This window comes from Anomaloglossus baeobatrachus, chromosome 4 (assembly GCF_048569485.1).
Source record: "Anomaloglossus baeobatrachus isolate aAnoBae1 chromosome 4, aAnoBae1.hap1, whole genome shotgun sequence".
NCBI classification, from domain to species: Eukaryota; Metazoa; Chordata; class Amphibia; order Anura; family Aromobatidae; genus Anomaloglossus; species Anomaloglossus baeobatrachus.
The window spans coordinates 77904896-77921449 of record NC_134356.1 but is presented as its reverse complement, the minus strand read 5'-3'; the positions used below and the strand labels follow the sequence as shown (position 1 = coordinate 77921449).

The 16554-nt window shown below is 42.4% G+C and overlaps 1 protein-coding gene across 2 annotated transcripts in view; it reads right to left on the bottom strand.

Moving 5' to 3' along the window:
- LOC142303217 (histidine--tRNA ligase, cytoplasmic-like) overlaps positions 1-16554 on the bottom strand; it is a 135719-nt gene that overhangs the window by 63482 nt on the left and 55683 nt on the right. For both annotated transcript variants that reach the window (XM_075344430.1, XM_075344429.1), the window contains exons 5-7: positions 13354-13449; positions 9430-9549; positions 2732-2839 (exon numbers count right to left, since the gene is read on the bottom strand). In XM_075344430.1, the coding sequence (XP_075200545.1) occupies positions 2732-2839; positions 9430-9549; positions 13354-13449 (324 nt within the window). The remainder of the gene's footprint in view (positions 1-2731; positions 2840-9429; positions 9550-13353; positions 13450-16554) is intronic.

Sequence of the window (16554 nt, the reverse complement as noted above, 5' to 3'; positions counted from 1 at the left end):
TTTAGATTTTTATACATTGGACATTTACAAATGCAGAGATCGCAAATGAGTATTTATTTTATATTGCATTATTTTTAATTGGGCAAAAGGGAGGTGATTTGAACCTGCGTTTTTATTATATTTTTTTAAACTTTTTTTTCTCACTTTTTATTGTATTTAATAATCTCCTTAGGGACTTGAAGATGCGATTGTCTGATCACCTTTGCTATACACAGCAGTGCATCAGCACTGCTATGTATAGCTAAAATCACCACCTCCTATGAATGGCTGGCATGCACAGGGGGATCATAATGACAGACACAGGGGTCATCAGCAGACCCGATTGTAATGACAAACCATCAGCGCCCCACGATCATGTCACAGGCACCCATGGGCAGGAGGAATGATGTGCTCCCTGTGCGTGTTAAATGCAACTATCCGAGAGCGTTATTGTCATTTACCAGGTTAAAAGCCACGGGCAGAGCTGCATTCCAATCGCAGCTGTTAGGGGCACATGATGGCGGATTAAATCAGCCGTTGTGTGCGGGAAATGACGTGAGCTCGGTATGTGAGCACACATCACAGACAGGGACATGACTTTTGATGTAATGTAGGTCAAAAGTCGTGATGGGGTCGATATTGACTTTTAGAATTGCTACATCCAAGAGGCGGCATTTGAGTTCCATCCTCTTCACCTCAGGAAAGGCCATTTGCTTATTGAGATGGATTCATGCTCCTCAAACCATAGTACACAGAAACAAGCAGCAGCACCAGCACACCTAAGCTGTGTAGATGTGAATCCTGCTCTAGGGTGAGGTAAGAGACTTGTTAGAAAGCTTAGCATGATTTTTCCGTGCCTGCCTGTTTTCTCACCCTGCTCCTTGCTCTTTCCCTCTCCATACACTACAATAGGCTGTGCTGGCAGCCCATCTTCTTTTGGAAAGATGGAGTTGATGTGTTTTTGTAGAGTGGATGACAAGTTCAGGAAGCAGGGAGGGGCAGAAGTGGCTCAAAAGTAGAGAAAAAAAAAGTAGCATTTTCTTACAAGATATACAGAAAACTTTTTTGGAAAGTAGAGTTCTCATTTCAGGTTTGAGTCAGACCTCATTTCAGCTTTATACTTGCCTGTAAACACGTATATGACAATAGAATCTATTTAGGAATAGGTTTGGGTGCTTTAAGGTTCTGATTACAAATGAATGCTGAAATTAATGTATACCAAATGATGTTTTTCAGCAGTCAACGGCAGATATATGCAGCTGTACATTTGGTGGTGCTGTTGAAACAGGATATTGCATTTACCCATTTAAAGGGAACCTGTCACCAGATTTGTCCCATATGAGCCACCACAGCTCAGAATACTCTATATAAGAGCCCAGGTCGCTCTGTAGAACATAAAAAAAATCTTATTATACTCACCTGCGGAGCGATCCGGTCTGATGGACGTCGCTGGTCGCAGTCCAGCGCCTCCTCTCTTCTCTACTGTACTGTGCAGGTGTGGGGAAAGTCAAATACCGCCCGAGCATGCGCACTACAATACTTTGCTCTGCCCCCTAGCAGGGCATATAGCAGCGCGCATGCGCAGGAGCACAATGTAGGCGCAGGATGCATCGTCCGCACGGAGCTGGGAAGAAGGACGGTGATTGCAATAAGAGAGGAGGCGTTGGACCGAGACCAACAACGCCCATCAGACTGGACCGCCCCCCGCAGGTGAGTATAATAAAAGAGGTTTGTTACGTTATACAGCGCGATCTGGGCTCTTGTATACAGTATTCTGGAATGCTGTATAGAAGAGCTCACTGGTGGTGCCCACAGCTTAAGGGGACTTTACATGCAGCAACATCACTAGCGATGTTGCTAGCGTTCACACCTACCCCCGTCATTTGTGCGTCACGGGCAAATCGCTGCCCATGGCGGACAAAATCGGTAGTGCGTGTCAAACGTACTTACCTTCCTAACAACATCGCTGTGGCCGGCCAACAACCTCTTTTCTAAGGGGGCGGTTCGTGCGGCGTCACAGTGAAGTCACACAGAAGGCCATCAATAGAAGTGGAGGGGCCGAGAGCAGCCGCATGAACGACACTCCCACCTCGTTGCCGGAGGACGCAGGAACACTGTTGTTCGTCGTTCCCGGGGTGTCACACGTAGCAATGTGTGCTGCCTCAGGAATGACGAACAACCTGCGTTCCAGAAAGTCAACGACATTTTGAAAATAAACGACGTGTCAACGATCAACAATGTGGTATTTTTGATCGTTAGCGGTAGCTTGTACGCGTCACACGTAACGAGGCCGGATGTGCGTCACAAATTACGTGACACCAGCGACATCTCGTTAGCGATGTCGTTGCGTGTAAAGCGGCCTTTATAAGGGAAAAACCTGGTGACAAGTTCCCTTTAAAAAATAGAGACCGGATTGTAAAATTATACTAAAAAAAAATATTTTAGAGCAAAAGATACCTTGTATCCAAAACTAAAAACATCTGTTCTGGCCAAATATGAATCAGTCCCGTGTCCATTAAAAGTCTATTAATGTGACACCGAAGTCGGGAGCATTATCAGAGGTGGTAATAATGGCTCTCGCAGAAGGTGCTGTGTCAGATCGCTCCAAGAAAATTCCATTTATTACCAATTACACATTCCCCAGAAAGAGCAGAGGATGCAAAAATCTACCAGCATGCACCGCACAAAAAACATATGTATTTAGCTCCATTCCATTAAGTGTGATTTTTATTTGTTTCAGATCAGCACTTACCTTAATGAGAAACCCTCCCAGTTCCAGCTCGCTGAGTATCTCATACATAATCTTCAGACACTCGGCGTCAGGGAGCAGAGGGTCGTAGTGTCCAGCAATGTCAAAATCCTGGCATGAATATGCATGGTAGGATCAATAGAGACAGGCCGAGCGATACATGATAGATGGGGTCAGATTTGAAATCTCATACATTTTAAAGTAGGTAGGAGTATTACAAACATGGCTTCTATAATGTCGGGTGCTTAGAAAGTATAATATGTACAAAGATCTATTCCCTTCTAAGGGGCCTATCTGCAGTCTATGGATGAAATCCACGCATGTCACTGACACTATGTATCCATCTTACATGGTTCTATCTGGTAAAGCAACAACCGCCCCATTGCAAGAATATCCATAACAACCTGTCAGTCTCAATGAAATATTAGATTGCCTTCTAATTAGGTTAACAAATGTGCAGAAATCATTCATTTAAAAGGGAATCTGTCAGCAGGTTATTCGCTACTCCATCTGAAAGCCCCTGATTCCAGTGATGTGTCCCTTACTGGGCTGAGTGCTGTAGTACTGAAAAAAATGATGGTTCATCTGCTGCAGATCTTCGTTGAATTCTGAACTCTGTATAACGCCGCTCGCATCAGTGATTGGAACCTTTCTGTGTACACTGTGCATAGGCAGAAACCTGCCAATCAGCGGTGAGAGCGGAGTTATACAGAGCTCATGTATATGTTTGACTATCCGGCAGCAGGTTTACTATTTACTGCTGATAAAACAGTGATTTTATCAAATCTAAAGCAGACAGATTAGTAGGAGACATCTCTGGAGTCAGGGTGTCTGCCCCTATATCATGCTGCTCATAGATTAGCATACAAAAACCTGGTGACAGATTCCCTTTAAAACAGGTCTGTCTCAAGATTTCACAATATAACAAATTATTTATTACATGGATTATTTTAGACCTAATGAGGCTGGTTTATTTGCTTTGAAAATCAGAATGGCTGAGTAATCCCGATTCTTAAGTGGAATTCAGCTATAGGATGAAATGTCTTATGAGTCCAAGTATATTCAGTCCCTGCCCACCCAGCCTGAGTGACAGCTGGAGATTGTACTGAACAGTGTGAGATCTCAGCAGCAGCAGGGAGGAGGGACACTGAGGAGCTGTCACATCAGGCTATGTGACAGGGATTGGAGTGTCAACTTTCAGAAAGGATTATAAAGCCATTGTCACAAAGTAAATACAGTATCCTTATCAGGCCTAGAGGTCTATTTAGTAATGTATACAGTTAGCATTGTGAATCCTACTGACAGATCGGCTATATTTCAGTTACTAAGATAATGCAATCACTTCCTCACAGATCGGTGCTTCCTTCCAGAACATGGCCACTGACGGAAGGACATATCACCAATCTCCCTAAATAGCACCGTACAGGCACATGTATTTGATGCCATACTGTGTACCTGGAGGCTACTAATGGACAGTTTTGGTCTCGTCTTTACACAGGTATTTCAAGAATCAAAAGTTATGGAGCATACGTATCACTGAGGTGCATAGCCTCTGTGATGTGAAATCTGGAGAGAACGCTCCAGCACTAATAGTGCTGAGAGGTTTATTTAAAGAACCCAGATATAGGAACGATTGGAAGAGCTGGGTGGGTCTGGTCATTCCTTATTTCCAATCCAGCTTTGCAGCTCATTTACAAGGCATCCAGGCTGCCTCAGAAGCTGTCTGATTGTATAGATGAAATCGCCTCTTGAACTTGAGTCTGAATGAAGAGGAGAAGACTTGTGATCTTGTGTACACCTGGGTGGTGATGACCTTTTGGGCGAGCCCATACTGCTGGATAGACCGTGTTATTTGTTATTCCATTGGATATATAGAAATCTTCCATTTTGCACCAAGCAACCTTGGCAGTAACTTGAGGTAGGCACAAGGTCACTTTTCCTCCCAAAAATTTGGGAGGACAATGAGGGGTGTGTCTTAAAATCTGAATGAAGCTTACCGGAAGGTGTTGGAGAGGGGTAACAGGTGGCAGGGGCAATGCTGCGGGTTGCAGCGGCTGTGCTGGGACTGCGGGCTTAAAATAATGGCGCCCAGAGTCGGCGAGTGCGCAGATGGAGCTCACGGCTCAAGATCTCATCTGCACATGCACCGCCTCCGGCCTACTGATCTCCCGCAGTGGACATAAGGAAAATGGTGCCCATAGGTGGCGCGTGCGCAGATGATATCTTGGATTATCATTGAGCCAGTAGCTCAATCTGCACATGCGCCCATTTCGTGCACCATTTCTTTGAAGCCCGCACCACTGATAGTTTCACTGCACCATCGCCCTACTCCAGCACCGCCCCTGCCACCTGTGACCCCGCTCCACCACCGCTGTCACCACAACTCCACCACCCAGTAAGACACCACTGTAGTATAAAATGAACCCTTTATTTTCACCTTTTTTCTCTAGATATTTGGGGTGCATCTTAGAAACCAAAAAGTATGATATTTACTTAGAAAATTGGTGACGTGTTCAATACTTATTTCACCCGCAGTATATTATAAATGAATGGAGTGGAGGTTAAGCTTGGCCACCTTCACTGGATTGTTGGGAGTCCAGTTGGTAAGTAATGCTGTACTCTATAACTTTCAATTCTGGAAAATCAACTTTAAGGTGTCAGTCAAAATAAATAAATGTACATGTAATGGTGTACTATAAGGAATCATCAGTATTCTCAACATTCCATCCATTTATCCCCCTTTCCAGTGTATATACAGTGCCTTGCGAAAGTATTCGGCCCCCTTCAATTTTTCAACCTTTTCCCACATTTCAGGCTTCAAACATAAAGATAAAAATGTAATGTTCTGCTGAAGAATCAACAACAAGTGGGACACAATTGTGAAGTTGAACAAAATTTATTGCTTATTTTAAACTTTTGTAAAAAAGAATAAACTGAAAATTGGGGCGTGCAATATTATTCATCCCCTTTACTTTCAGTGCAGCAAACTCACTCCAGAAGTTCATTGAGGATCTCTGAATGATTCAATGTTTTCCTAAATGACTGATGATGATAAATATAAGCCACCTGTGTGTAATCAAGTCTCCATATAAATGCCCCTACTCTGTGATAGTCTCAGTGTTCTGTTTAAAGCACAGAGAGCATCATGAAGACCAAGGAACACAACAGGCAGGTCCGTGATACTGTTGTGAAGAAGTTTAAAGCCGGATTTGGTTGCAAAAAGATTTCCACAACTTTAAACATCCCAAGAAGCACTGTGCAAGCATCATATTGAAATGGAAGGATTATCATACAAATCTACCAAGACCCGGCTGTCCCTCAAAAATTTCCTCTCAAACAAAGAGAAAACTGATCAGAGATGCAGCCAAGAGGCCCATGATCACTCTGGATGAACTGCAGAGATCTACAGCTGAGGTGGGAGAGTCTGTCCATAGGACAACAATCAGTCATTCACTACACAAATCTGGCCTTTATGGAAGAGTGGCAAGAAGAAAGCCATTTCTCAAAGATATCCATAAAAAGTGTCATTTAAAGTTTGCCACAAGCCCCCTGGGAGACACACCAAACATGTGGAAGAAGGTGCTCTGGTCAGATGAAACCAAAATCAAACTATTTGGGCACAATGCCAAAAGATATGTTTGGCGTAAAAACAACACAGCTCATCACCCTGAACACACCATCCCCACTGTCAAACATGGTGGTGGCAGTATCATGGTTTGGGCCTGCTTTTCTTCAGTAGGGACAGGGAAGATGGGTAAAATTGATGGGAAGATGGATGGAGCCAAATACAAGACCATTCTTGTAGAAAACCTGTTGGAGTCTGCAAAAGTCCTGAGACTGGGACGGAGATTTGTCTTTCAACAAGACAATGATCCCAAACATAAAGCAAAATCTACAATGGAATGGTTCACAAATAAATGTATCCAGGTGATAGAATGGCCAAGTCACAGTCCAGACCTGAATCCAATCGAGAATCTGTGGAAAGAGCTGAAAACTGCTGTTCACAAACACTGTCCATCCAACCTCACTCAGCTCCAGCTGAGGAAGAATGGGCAAGAATTTCAGACTCTCGGTGTGCAAAACGGATAGACACATACAACAAGCGACTTGCAGCTGTAATCGCATCAAAAGGTGGCGCTACAAAGTATTAACTTAAAGGGGCTGAATAATATTGCACGCCCCAATTTTCAGTTTATTATTTTTTATAAAAGTTTAAAATAAGCAATAAATTTCGTTCACCTTCACAATTGTGTCCCACTTGTTGTTTATTATTCACCATAACATTAACATGTTTATCTTTATGTTTGAAGCCTGAAATGTTGGAAAAGGTTGAAAAATTAAATGGGGCCGAATACTTTCGCAAGGCACTGTAGTTATCCCATTACATTGCTAATAAGACTATTCTAACAACAAAAATCACTACTATGTTGAGGTACTAATAAGTTATAATGGAATTTAATCTCTTGGTGAACCATGGTTTCAAATTTTCAATTCATAACTCAATAGTCATCATGAAAGCTTTATAATATATCTTATCAGAGAAATCTGCTATTTCATCTCCTGTACTGATCCTGCACGTTCTCATTACTGAGATTGGAAATGATGATATTTGGCGTTTTTAAAATTCTAAATTCTTGTGCACTTTCTCCTGAAATGACAGTTACTGTTCTCCATAGAACTTTATGAGCACCAACTATCATCTCCTATGACTGAAATGGGAAATTCTGCATTCACTAAAGACATATTTTACTTCAGAATTGAGAACTAGAGAATAAATCAGTGCAGGAGGAGAAAGAAGTGCATCTCTATAAGATACAGTATATAAAAAAAGTTAGTACACCCCTCACATTTGTAAATCTTTTATTATATCTTTTCATGGGACAACACTGAAGATATGACACTTTGATACAATGTAAAGTAGTCAGTGTACAGCTTGTATAACAGTGTTAATTTGGTGTCCTCTAAAGCCGGTTTCACAGATCCGGCATTTCGCCGCTTTGCCGGATCCGTCACACTCCAGTACAGTGCAATACAGTACAATGGCATCGTGGCAAGCTCCGGTCACATGCTCCGGTCACATGACAGCATGTGACTGGAGCTTGGCGCGATGCCATTGAACTGTATTGCACTGTACTGGAGTGTGACGGATCCGGCAAATCGGCAAAATGCCGGATGTGTGACACCGGCCTAAATAACTCAACACACAGCCATTAATATCTAAACCGCTGACAACAAAAGAAGTGCCCCCCAAAGTAAAAATGGCCATATTGTGCTTTTTCCCTCCCCGATGCATTGTGACCAACTAGTACTACAAGGTCTCAGGCGTGAATGGGGAGCAAGTGTGGTAAATATGGTGCTATCACTCTCACATTCTCTTATACTGGTCACTGGAAATTCAACATGGCACCTCATGGCAAAGAATTCCCTGAGGATCTGAAAAAATAAATTGTTGTTCTACATAAAGATGGCCTAGACCATAATAAGATTGCCAACACCCTGACACTGAGCTGCAGCACAGTGACCAAGACCATATAGCGGAGATTCCACTCAGAACAGGCCTCACCATTGTCGACCAAATATTGAGTGCATGTGCTCAGGAGGTTGTCTTCTCAAAATAGATGCAAGACTGCTGCCAGCATTGCGGCAGAGGTTAATGGGGTTGGGGGTGCGGTTGTTAGTGTTTAGACCGCACACTGCATGTAACTGGTCTGCATGACTGTCATCTCAGAAGGAAGCCTCTTCTAGAGATGCTGCACAAGTAAGCCTGCAAACAGTTTACTGAAGACAAGCAGGCTTAGGTCATTAATTACTGGAACCATGTTCTGTGATTTGATGAGACCAAGATAAACTTATTAGGTTCAGATTGTGTCAAGTGTGTGTGGTGCCAATCAAATGAGGAGTACAAAGACAAGTGTGTCTTACCTACAGTCAAGCATGGTGGTGGGAGTGTCATGGTTTGGGGCTGCATGAGTGCTGCCAGCTGTGAGGAGCTACAGTTCATTGAGGGAACCATGAATGCCAACATGTACTGTGACATACTGAAGCAGAGCATGAGCCCCTCCCTTCTGAAACTGGGCTCCAGGTCAGTATTCCAACTTGATAATGACCCCAAACACACTTCCAAGAGGACCACTGTCTTGCTAAAGAAACTGAGGGTAAAGGTGCTGGATTGGCCAAGCATGTCTCCAGACCTAAACCCTAATGAGTATCTGTGGGACCTCCTCCAACAGAAGGTGGAGGAGCGCAAGGTCTCTAACATCCACCAGCTCCATGATATCTTCATGGAGGATGGAAAAGCATTCTGGCGGTTCCTGTAAGGTTCTAATGATCTCCATGTCCAAAAACAGTAAGGCAGTGCTTGAAAGTAATGGTGAACACACAAAATATTGACTCTTTCGGCACAATTTGCCCTTTTCCACTTAGGGGTGTACTCACTTTTATTGTCAGCAGTTTAGGCATAAATGGCTGTGTGTTGTGTTATTAGAGGGCACCAAGCTGCACACTGACTACTGTACATTATATCACAGAGTGAGATCTTCAGTGTTGCCCCATGAAAAGATATAAATGTGAGGGGTGTACTCAATTATGTTATATACTGTATATTACACAGTTAAATTATATATTATAAAATATGACAGATACTCATTACTTTTTTATAGTTAAAAATAATGACTGGTGACATATATATGATATATACTTACACATTGATAAAACTCTCTGTAGCGCCCTCTGCCTGGATTGTCCCGTCTATAAACTTTCGAAATCTGGTAGCGTTTTATGTGACTAATTTTATTCATGGCCAAAAATCGTGCAAAAGGAACCTTGTGTGATAGGGTCAAGGCAATGACACGTCTATGGTTACAGCAGGAATCCACCAAAGCAGAGTTATTGGCACTAAATCACATACACACATCGTGGGGGGGGGGGGGCAATGCCATAGCTATGGATGACATGCTGAACATGTAAGGATTCCCCCCACCAATGCGAGCAATACAATAGTAAAGTTATAGGAAGTAATTGCTATGTAACAAATACTCCCAATTCATTTTCCACAATCTCATATGCATTAAAACTAGTGTGGCTTTATCCCTCTAATTGAATGCAACAGATACATATCATACCACAGGTCCTGCAAGAGACAGTGAATCGTTTGTATAATACTTATTCCCCCCCTGTTAGAATTAGCATAAGTATATAAACAATTCACTGTCTATTGCAGGACCTGTGGTGAGGTCATACCCATGTGACCAGAAGGGGCGGGGCCTTAGCCAACAAAGTTGGATACCAGGTCACATGGGTATGACCTCACCACAGGTCCTGCAATACACAGTGAATCGTTTGTATAATACTTATGCTAATTTTAACAGGGGGAGGGGGTAACTATGAATATATTATCTGATCCTCAGCTGCTGTCACTCAACAAGCAGCAAATTTTATAAACTTTACTTTTTTGGGTTTCAAAACCCAAACATCCAAGCTGACCACAACAGGTATGTATAGAATCAGCCTGATAGTGCCAGTATAGCACTGGCTTTAGCTTATATATGAAAATTCTGGTGATTGGTTCCCTTTAAAGGGAGTCTGTCAGCAGGGTTTTGCTATGTAGCCTGAAGACAGCATGCTGCAAGGGTTAACACAGAGAATTCAGGGATGCCCGTCTTGTCACAATCCAATCTGCTGTTTACTAGCCATGTTTGTTTAAGAGAAAAAGGAGCCAGCACGATCTGAAATTGGCATGCATCATATAAAAAGTGAAAATTCACAGATTTATTCCAACTGTACTATAATAAAAAAAAAAAAATAAATGATATTTTTAGCAAATAATTGATCAATTCTTTGAGCCACCCCTGCCAACGTCACGGCAAATCTCAATAGGGGGGTCCTACTCTATATTCTGTATTTCATGTGCCATGCGGCCTCCTAGATAAAGTTAAAAGCAGAACCATAATGGAGCACACATACCTGTAACCTGTATATAGCCGCTATCATGCTGCAAAAAAGGCAATTGTGGATAGAGACCAGCCCAGGTCCCAGCATGTGGAGCAAGCTCTGCACATACCAGGACTATATCAGAACTGACCCTCCCAGTGCCAGACAGCAACCATTGATAAAGGCGGACCAGATCCAAGAATGGTGCTTAATTAGCATTGCCTGTGGAAAGGGGTGAGGTAACTGAATCTGAACAGCTACCAACAGGAGGAATACATTGCAAACCAAAATCAGGCGTGCATGGTATGGTGATGGTCAGTCACCAGAAATTGTAGCATAACTACAGTCATAACAGAGAAAAAGGAGCCAGCACGATCTGAAATTGGCATGCATCATATAAAAAGTGAAAATTCACAGATTTATTCCAACTGTACTATAATAAAAAAATGAGATTTTTAGCAAATAATTGATCAATTTTTTGAGCCACCCCTGCCAACGTCACGGCAAATCTCAATAGGGGGGTCCTAGCTCTACACATACCAGGACTATATCAGAACTGACCCTCCCAGTGCCAGACTGCAACCATTGATAAAGGCGGACCAGATCCAAGAATGGATTATTATCGGTTATATATACAGGTTACAGGTATGTGTGCTCCATTATGGTTCTGCTTTTAACTTTATCTAGGAGGCTGCATGGCACATGAAATACATAATATAGTGTAGGACCCCCCTATTGAGATTTGCCGTGACGTTGGCAGGGGTGGCTCAAAGAATTGATCAATTATTTGCTAAAAATCTCATTTATATTACAGTACAGTTGGAATAAATCTGTGAATTTGCACTTTTTATATGATGCATGCCAATTTCAGATCGTGCTGGCTCCCCTCTCTCCATGTTTGTTTAAGCAGCGGTACCCTTATTGCTCGTACTACAATACTACAATGTCACGTGCTGGGCAGTCAGTCACGCACCCTCCTCTGATTGAAACTCACTGTCAATATACAATCTCTATAGAGAAGCTGGTATTGGCGGGGAAGTTCAGGTCTGCTACATGACTAAAGCTAAAAATTCTGATTGTGTCAGAAGAGCTGCACCCAGTAATCTAAGTGACACATTGTTGGATTTAGGATCTCTTTGCCTACACGATGCTGCTCCCAGATGAGATAGCAAAAACCTGCTGACAGATTCCTTTTAAGAATTTGAACATCTTTGGAGGCAATATAATATTAAATCATATTATATTAAGCAACTAAGTAATATATATATGCATATATATATATAATATATAAATAAAACTTAGTTACTTGTATTTCTGGCTAAAAATATTTTTTGCATTTTGGTTAAATAAAAAATTGCACCATTTGCGCTCTATAGCATCTGCGTTGCCCCGTCTATTGCCGACTGTTGCAGAATGAGTTAACTGAAAATCAGTCAGTGAGCTCCTTCTGAAAGGAGAGTTCATAAGTTTTGTCTTTGTTTTTCAGAACTCCTCAAAGCAGACTTCATGGAAGTTGTGGTTGGAAGTCAACAGGAACTAAGAAGAGGAAAGAAGACTTGGAAGATAATCTCTCCCATCAGAATAAGATCACTGATGGATTCTAAGTTACCTCTTTCTGCAGACAGCAACATCAAGTGCATAATTACATACATTTACATACACAACTTGCCTCCAAAAGGTGTTTATATACTTTAAACGAATCAGTTTATTGATCAGATAACACATTTAATAGACTCTGAATTTGCTTTTATTTATTAGGGTATTGAAACTTTGTGATGGGATATAGGTGGCTTATTGCCAAGATATGCCAACCCTTTTAGGCTCTTGGGAACCTAACCACTAGTGGGGCATGACAAATACAAAGAAAGTGGTGAAAGTAATACTGCACCCCTATCATTGCATCACTTTTAAATGATGCGAAAACCCCTTTAATGGGAATTCTGACAATTTAAACTGAATTGTCTGCCACCTTATGGGTACAGTGGAACCTTGGTTAATGAGGACAATCCATTCTGGGAGTGTGCTTGTAAACCAAGTTACTCGTCTAGCAAAGCAAGATTTCCCATAGGAGATAATTGAAACTCAGACAATTGGTTCCACAATTTGTTCAATGTCCCATCCTGGTCCCCTATTGTGCCATTCCACCCACACACACACACACACACACACACACACACACACACACACACACACACACACAATGTTCACCTTACGCTCCGTTTCATCAGAACCTCCTGGTTTTTGTAGTCCGCAGGTATGTGTATCCGGTAACCATCGCGATGATGCAGGAGCTTCCGCTGTCAGCTTCAACGTCATAGGCAAGAGCCACTTGCCTTTGATTGGTCAGTGCGCTGCCTTTGAGAAGTGCTGACGGCGGAAGCTCCTCCATTGTCGCAATGGTTACCGGATACACATACCTTCAAGAACCAGGAGGCCGCATAGGGAACGGAGGGTAAGGTGAGCATAATATGTGTTTGCGTGTGTTTGTACGGACTGCAAGAGCGGTTCAGAGCGCGGTGAAAGTATGAAACCGGAAGTGTGTGCGGTGAGTATTTGCTCATACAGCAAAGCTTGCTCGTAAACTGAGTTACAAATTTACAGCAAGCTTTGCTCATATAGCAAAATACTCGCACACCAAGTTACTCGTAAACTGAGGTTCCACTTTATTAGAAGCTTATAGCCATCTAAAAGGATACAGTCAGGTCATAGCGCAGGGACAGCTGCTCGCCTCCTTGGTCTTTCAGGTCATAGATAAGTTTGGAGTCTTCTCCGTACTTCCCAACGAGCGTTTCCTGAAACAGAATTGCCAAGACGTTTAATGACAGCCAGAAATCGATCATGAAATCTGCACCAAAAACACATGTAAAAAACGCATCAAACATGCATCACAAACGCACATATTTTATACTGCATTTTCCCTGCCAAGAGATCCAGGAATAATGCAGAAATTTCTGCACCAAATACTCAATGTGTGCACATGCCCTTAAGGGGTATGTGTCATGAAAAAAATTACTAATAAAAATATATGTCAGTGCCCAGTCGTTGCAGAAAACCCCCCACTAAATGTACAGAAAAAAAAGTGTGAAAAAAACCAAAACCTTGTATAATAATTACTAATACACAAAAAAAATTTTTTGTGACACATGCCCTTTAAAGATCACATTAAAGGGAACTTGTCACATGTAAAAACGCTAATAACCTGCGGATATGGAGTTACTCTGCAGGGTAATAGCATTCTGATATAATAGCCCGATGCCTGTACATTGAACTTCACTGCCTGGAGGAAATGAACTTTAATCCTCCCAGCAGTTTCAGACACGGGGCCGATGCAGGCACAGCTTGTGTCACCACTCTGTACATGGAGAGTGGCAGCTGTAACCACACTGACCGCACTGACTGACAGCTGCTCAGCATTAGCACCAGCTGTCAGTCAGTGCGGGGGACAGTTACAGCCACTGCGCTCCACACACGTTGCGGTGACTGAATCGGCGCTACCCCCGTGACTGAAACACTTCTGGGAGGAATAGAGTTAATTTCCTCCAGGCAGTGGGGTTCAATGTGCAGGCACCGGACAGGTTCCAAGTGCTATTACCCTGCAGATTAACCCCATATCTGCAGGTTAATAACGTTTAAACATCTGACAGGTTTCCATTACGCTGCAATACATAAATATCACTCATATCCACTATATGAGCAAAAGTAAAGGGATATGCAGATTATCTGTTCAGAGAGGAAGAGGACTTAAACTAGGGACGACATGACTTAGGATAAAAGGCAAACCAGAATCTCAATTTGCAGACCGTGTTTCGGGGTGTTGACCACTCCTCAGTGCAAAGCAAAAGATCTGGTTTGGCCAATAGGCCTCTGACTGGGATCCTAGGGGTAACGTTTCTCCTTGTGCAGAGTGCATATTTCTAAAGCGCTCACTTAATTCTAGTGTTGTCTTTAATAGGATGGCAGCACTGAAACAATTTAGTTCAAGACATTTCTTCCCTTCTAAATATTCCACTATCACTAATAAGGGATATTATTGAAAAGTGGAAGGAACTGCAGCAACTCAGCCACAAAATGGAGACCATGTAAAGCTACAGAGTGGTGAGAGGTGAGGAGCGTACTGCATATTAATTGCCAAACCTCCTCTAGCATTAATGTCAGCCCAAAAAGTGTGCACAGGGAGCTTCAAGGCAAGGGTATCCATCCATGGCTGAACAGACGCATGCAAGCCTTACGTCACCAAGCACAATACCAGGCGTTGGATGGAATAGTGTAAAGCAGCCAACACTGGACTCTGGAGCAGTGGGACTGTGGAGTGATGGATCACGCTTCTCTAGGTGGCATCTGATAAGACATATCTGGGATTAGTGAACGTCAGGAGAACGTTACTTGCCTGATTATATTGTGCCACCTGTAATGTTTGGGTAGTTGAGGGATTATGCTATGTTCTCCAGGGGTTGACCTAGCCTCCTTAGCTCCAGAAAAGGGAAATGTTAATGCCTCAATCATGTCAAGACATTTTGGACAATAGTTGCATCAAGCTTTGTGGGAAAAGATTGAAGGCCCTTTTTCTGTTCCCTATGACACAAAAAAAGATCTACCAAGGCATAGTTGAAGGAGTTTGGTGAAGAGGAACCTGACTCATCGTACAGAGACCTGATCTCAACCTCATCAAACACCTTCAACAAGAACTAGATGGAGATTGTGAGCCCGACCGTCTCCTCCAACATCGGTGTCTGACCTCACAAATCCTCATCTGGATTCCCACTGACACCTCCAAAATCTTGTAGAAGGCCTTCCCAAAAGAGGAGACCATTATATTTACAATATGGAGATCTACTACATATTATTGCCTGAGGATTTATAACGGGAGAACAGTAAAGCTCTTGCAGTGTAATGTGTAGGAGTCCCGATACTTTTGTAGTGTATGTTCTTGTGCTTGAGGGATATAAAGTGTCTGACGTCCGGGCGTATTTTGGAAAGTGATCATTGAAGAGTGTATAACTCCGGAGACTGTGATTCATTATTTATCAAGCTATCACATTAGGTACGTTGTGATCACGCGGTGCCCTTGGACTCATTCTGGATAATTATGTGTGTAATTTACTGTACTCGGTCTCTGGGGGCTGTGACTGGTGCTTTCGCTTGTAATACATTATTCATTCATCGCTTTTTTTGTTGACTACATGCTGACTTGTTGGCGTGTGCCAGATATTTATGCCTATCATTTTAAGGTTGGCCCAGTAACCCTCCAAAAGTAATTACACGGAAAAAATGTATGTTTAATTGCGCTGTAAACATGAGTGCTCCAGCAGATCTGCCGTCCACCACTTTCCTTGCCAGGCCATAGTTTACATCCGGACACTGCGGTGTAGGGCTCTGTTCACATCGGCATTCAGCAGTTCTATTAACAGAGTTTTCCCAAGATTTCTAAAAACTTCCCCAATGCTTTCACAATAGTCCTGAAAATTATTATTTAAAAAAAAAAATATTATAGTGAAAAACGCTATAGGAACTATTGCATATTTGCTGCATTTTTATAGTATTTTTTTTCATGCATTTTTACACAGGAGTGAATGCTATAGAGATGGCTAATAAAAACCTATTTGGCCTCAGTGTCAATATCAATGTCAAATGCCCCCTAGACGTCCCAGGGGCACACTCATATGGTAACCATTCTCCTGCATCAATTACAGGTGTATTAAACGTTTCATGATTAGGGATGATCGAATACTTCGATGATTCGGCTTCGCGAATATTTTCTGAATACCTCGCCGCTATTCGACTATTCGCAAACTATTCGGGCTTCCCATAGACTTACATTGCTTATCGAATAGCCGAATAGCGGCGAGGTATTCGGAAAATATTCGCGAAACCGAATATTTGAGGTATTCAATTATCCC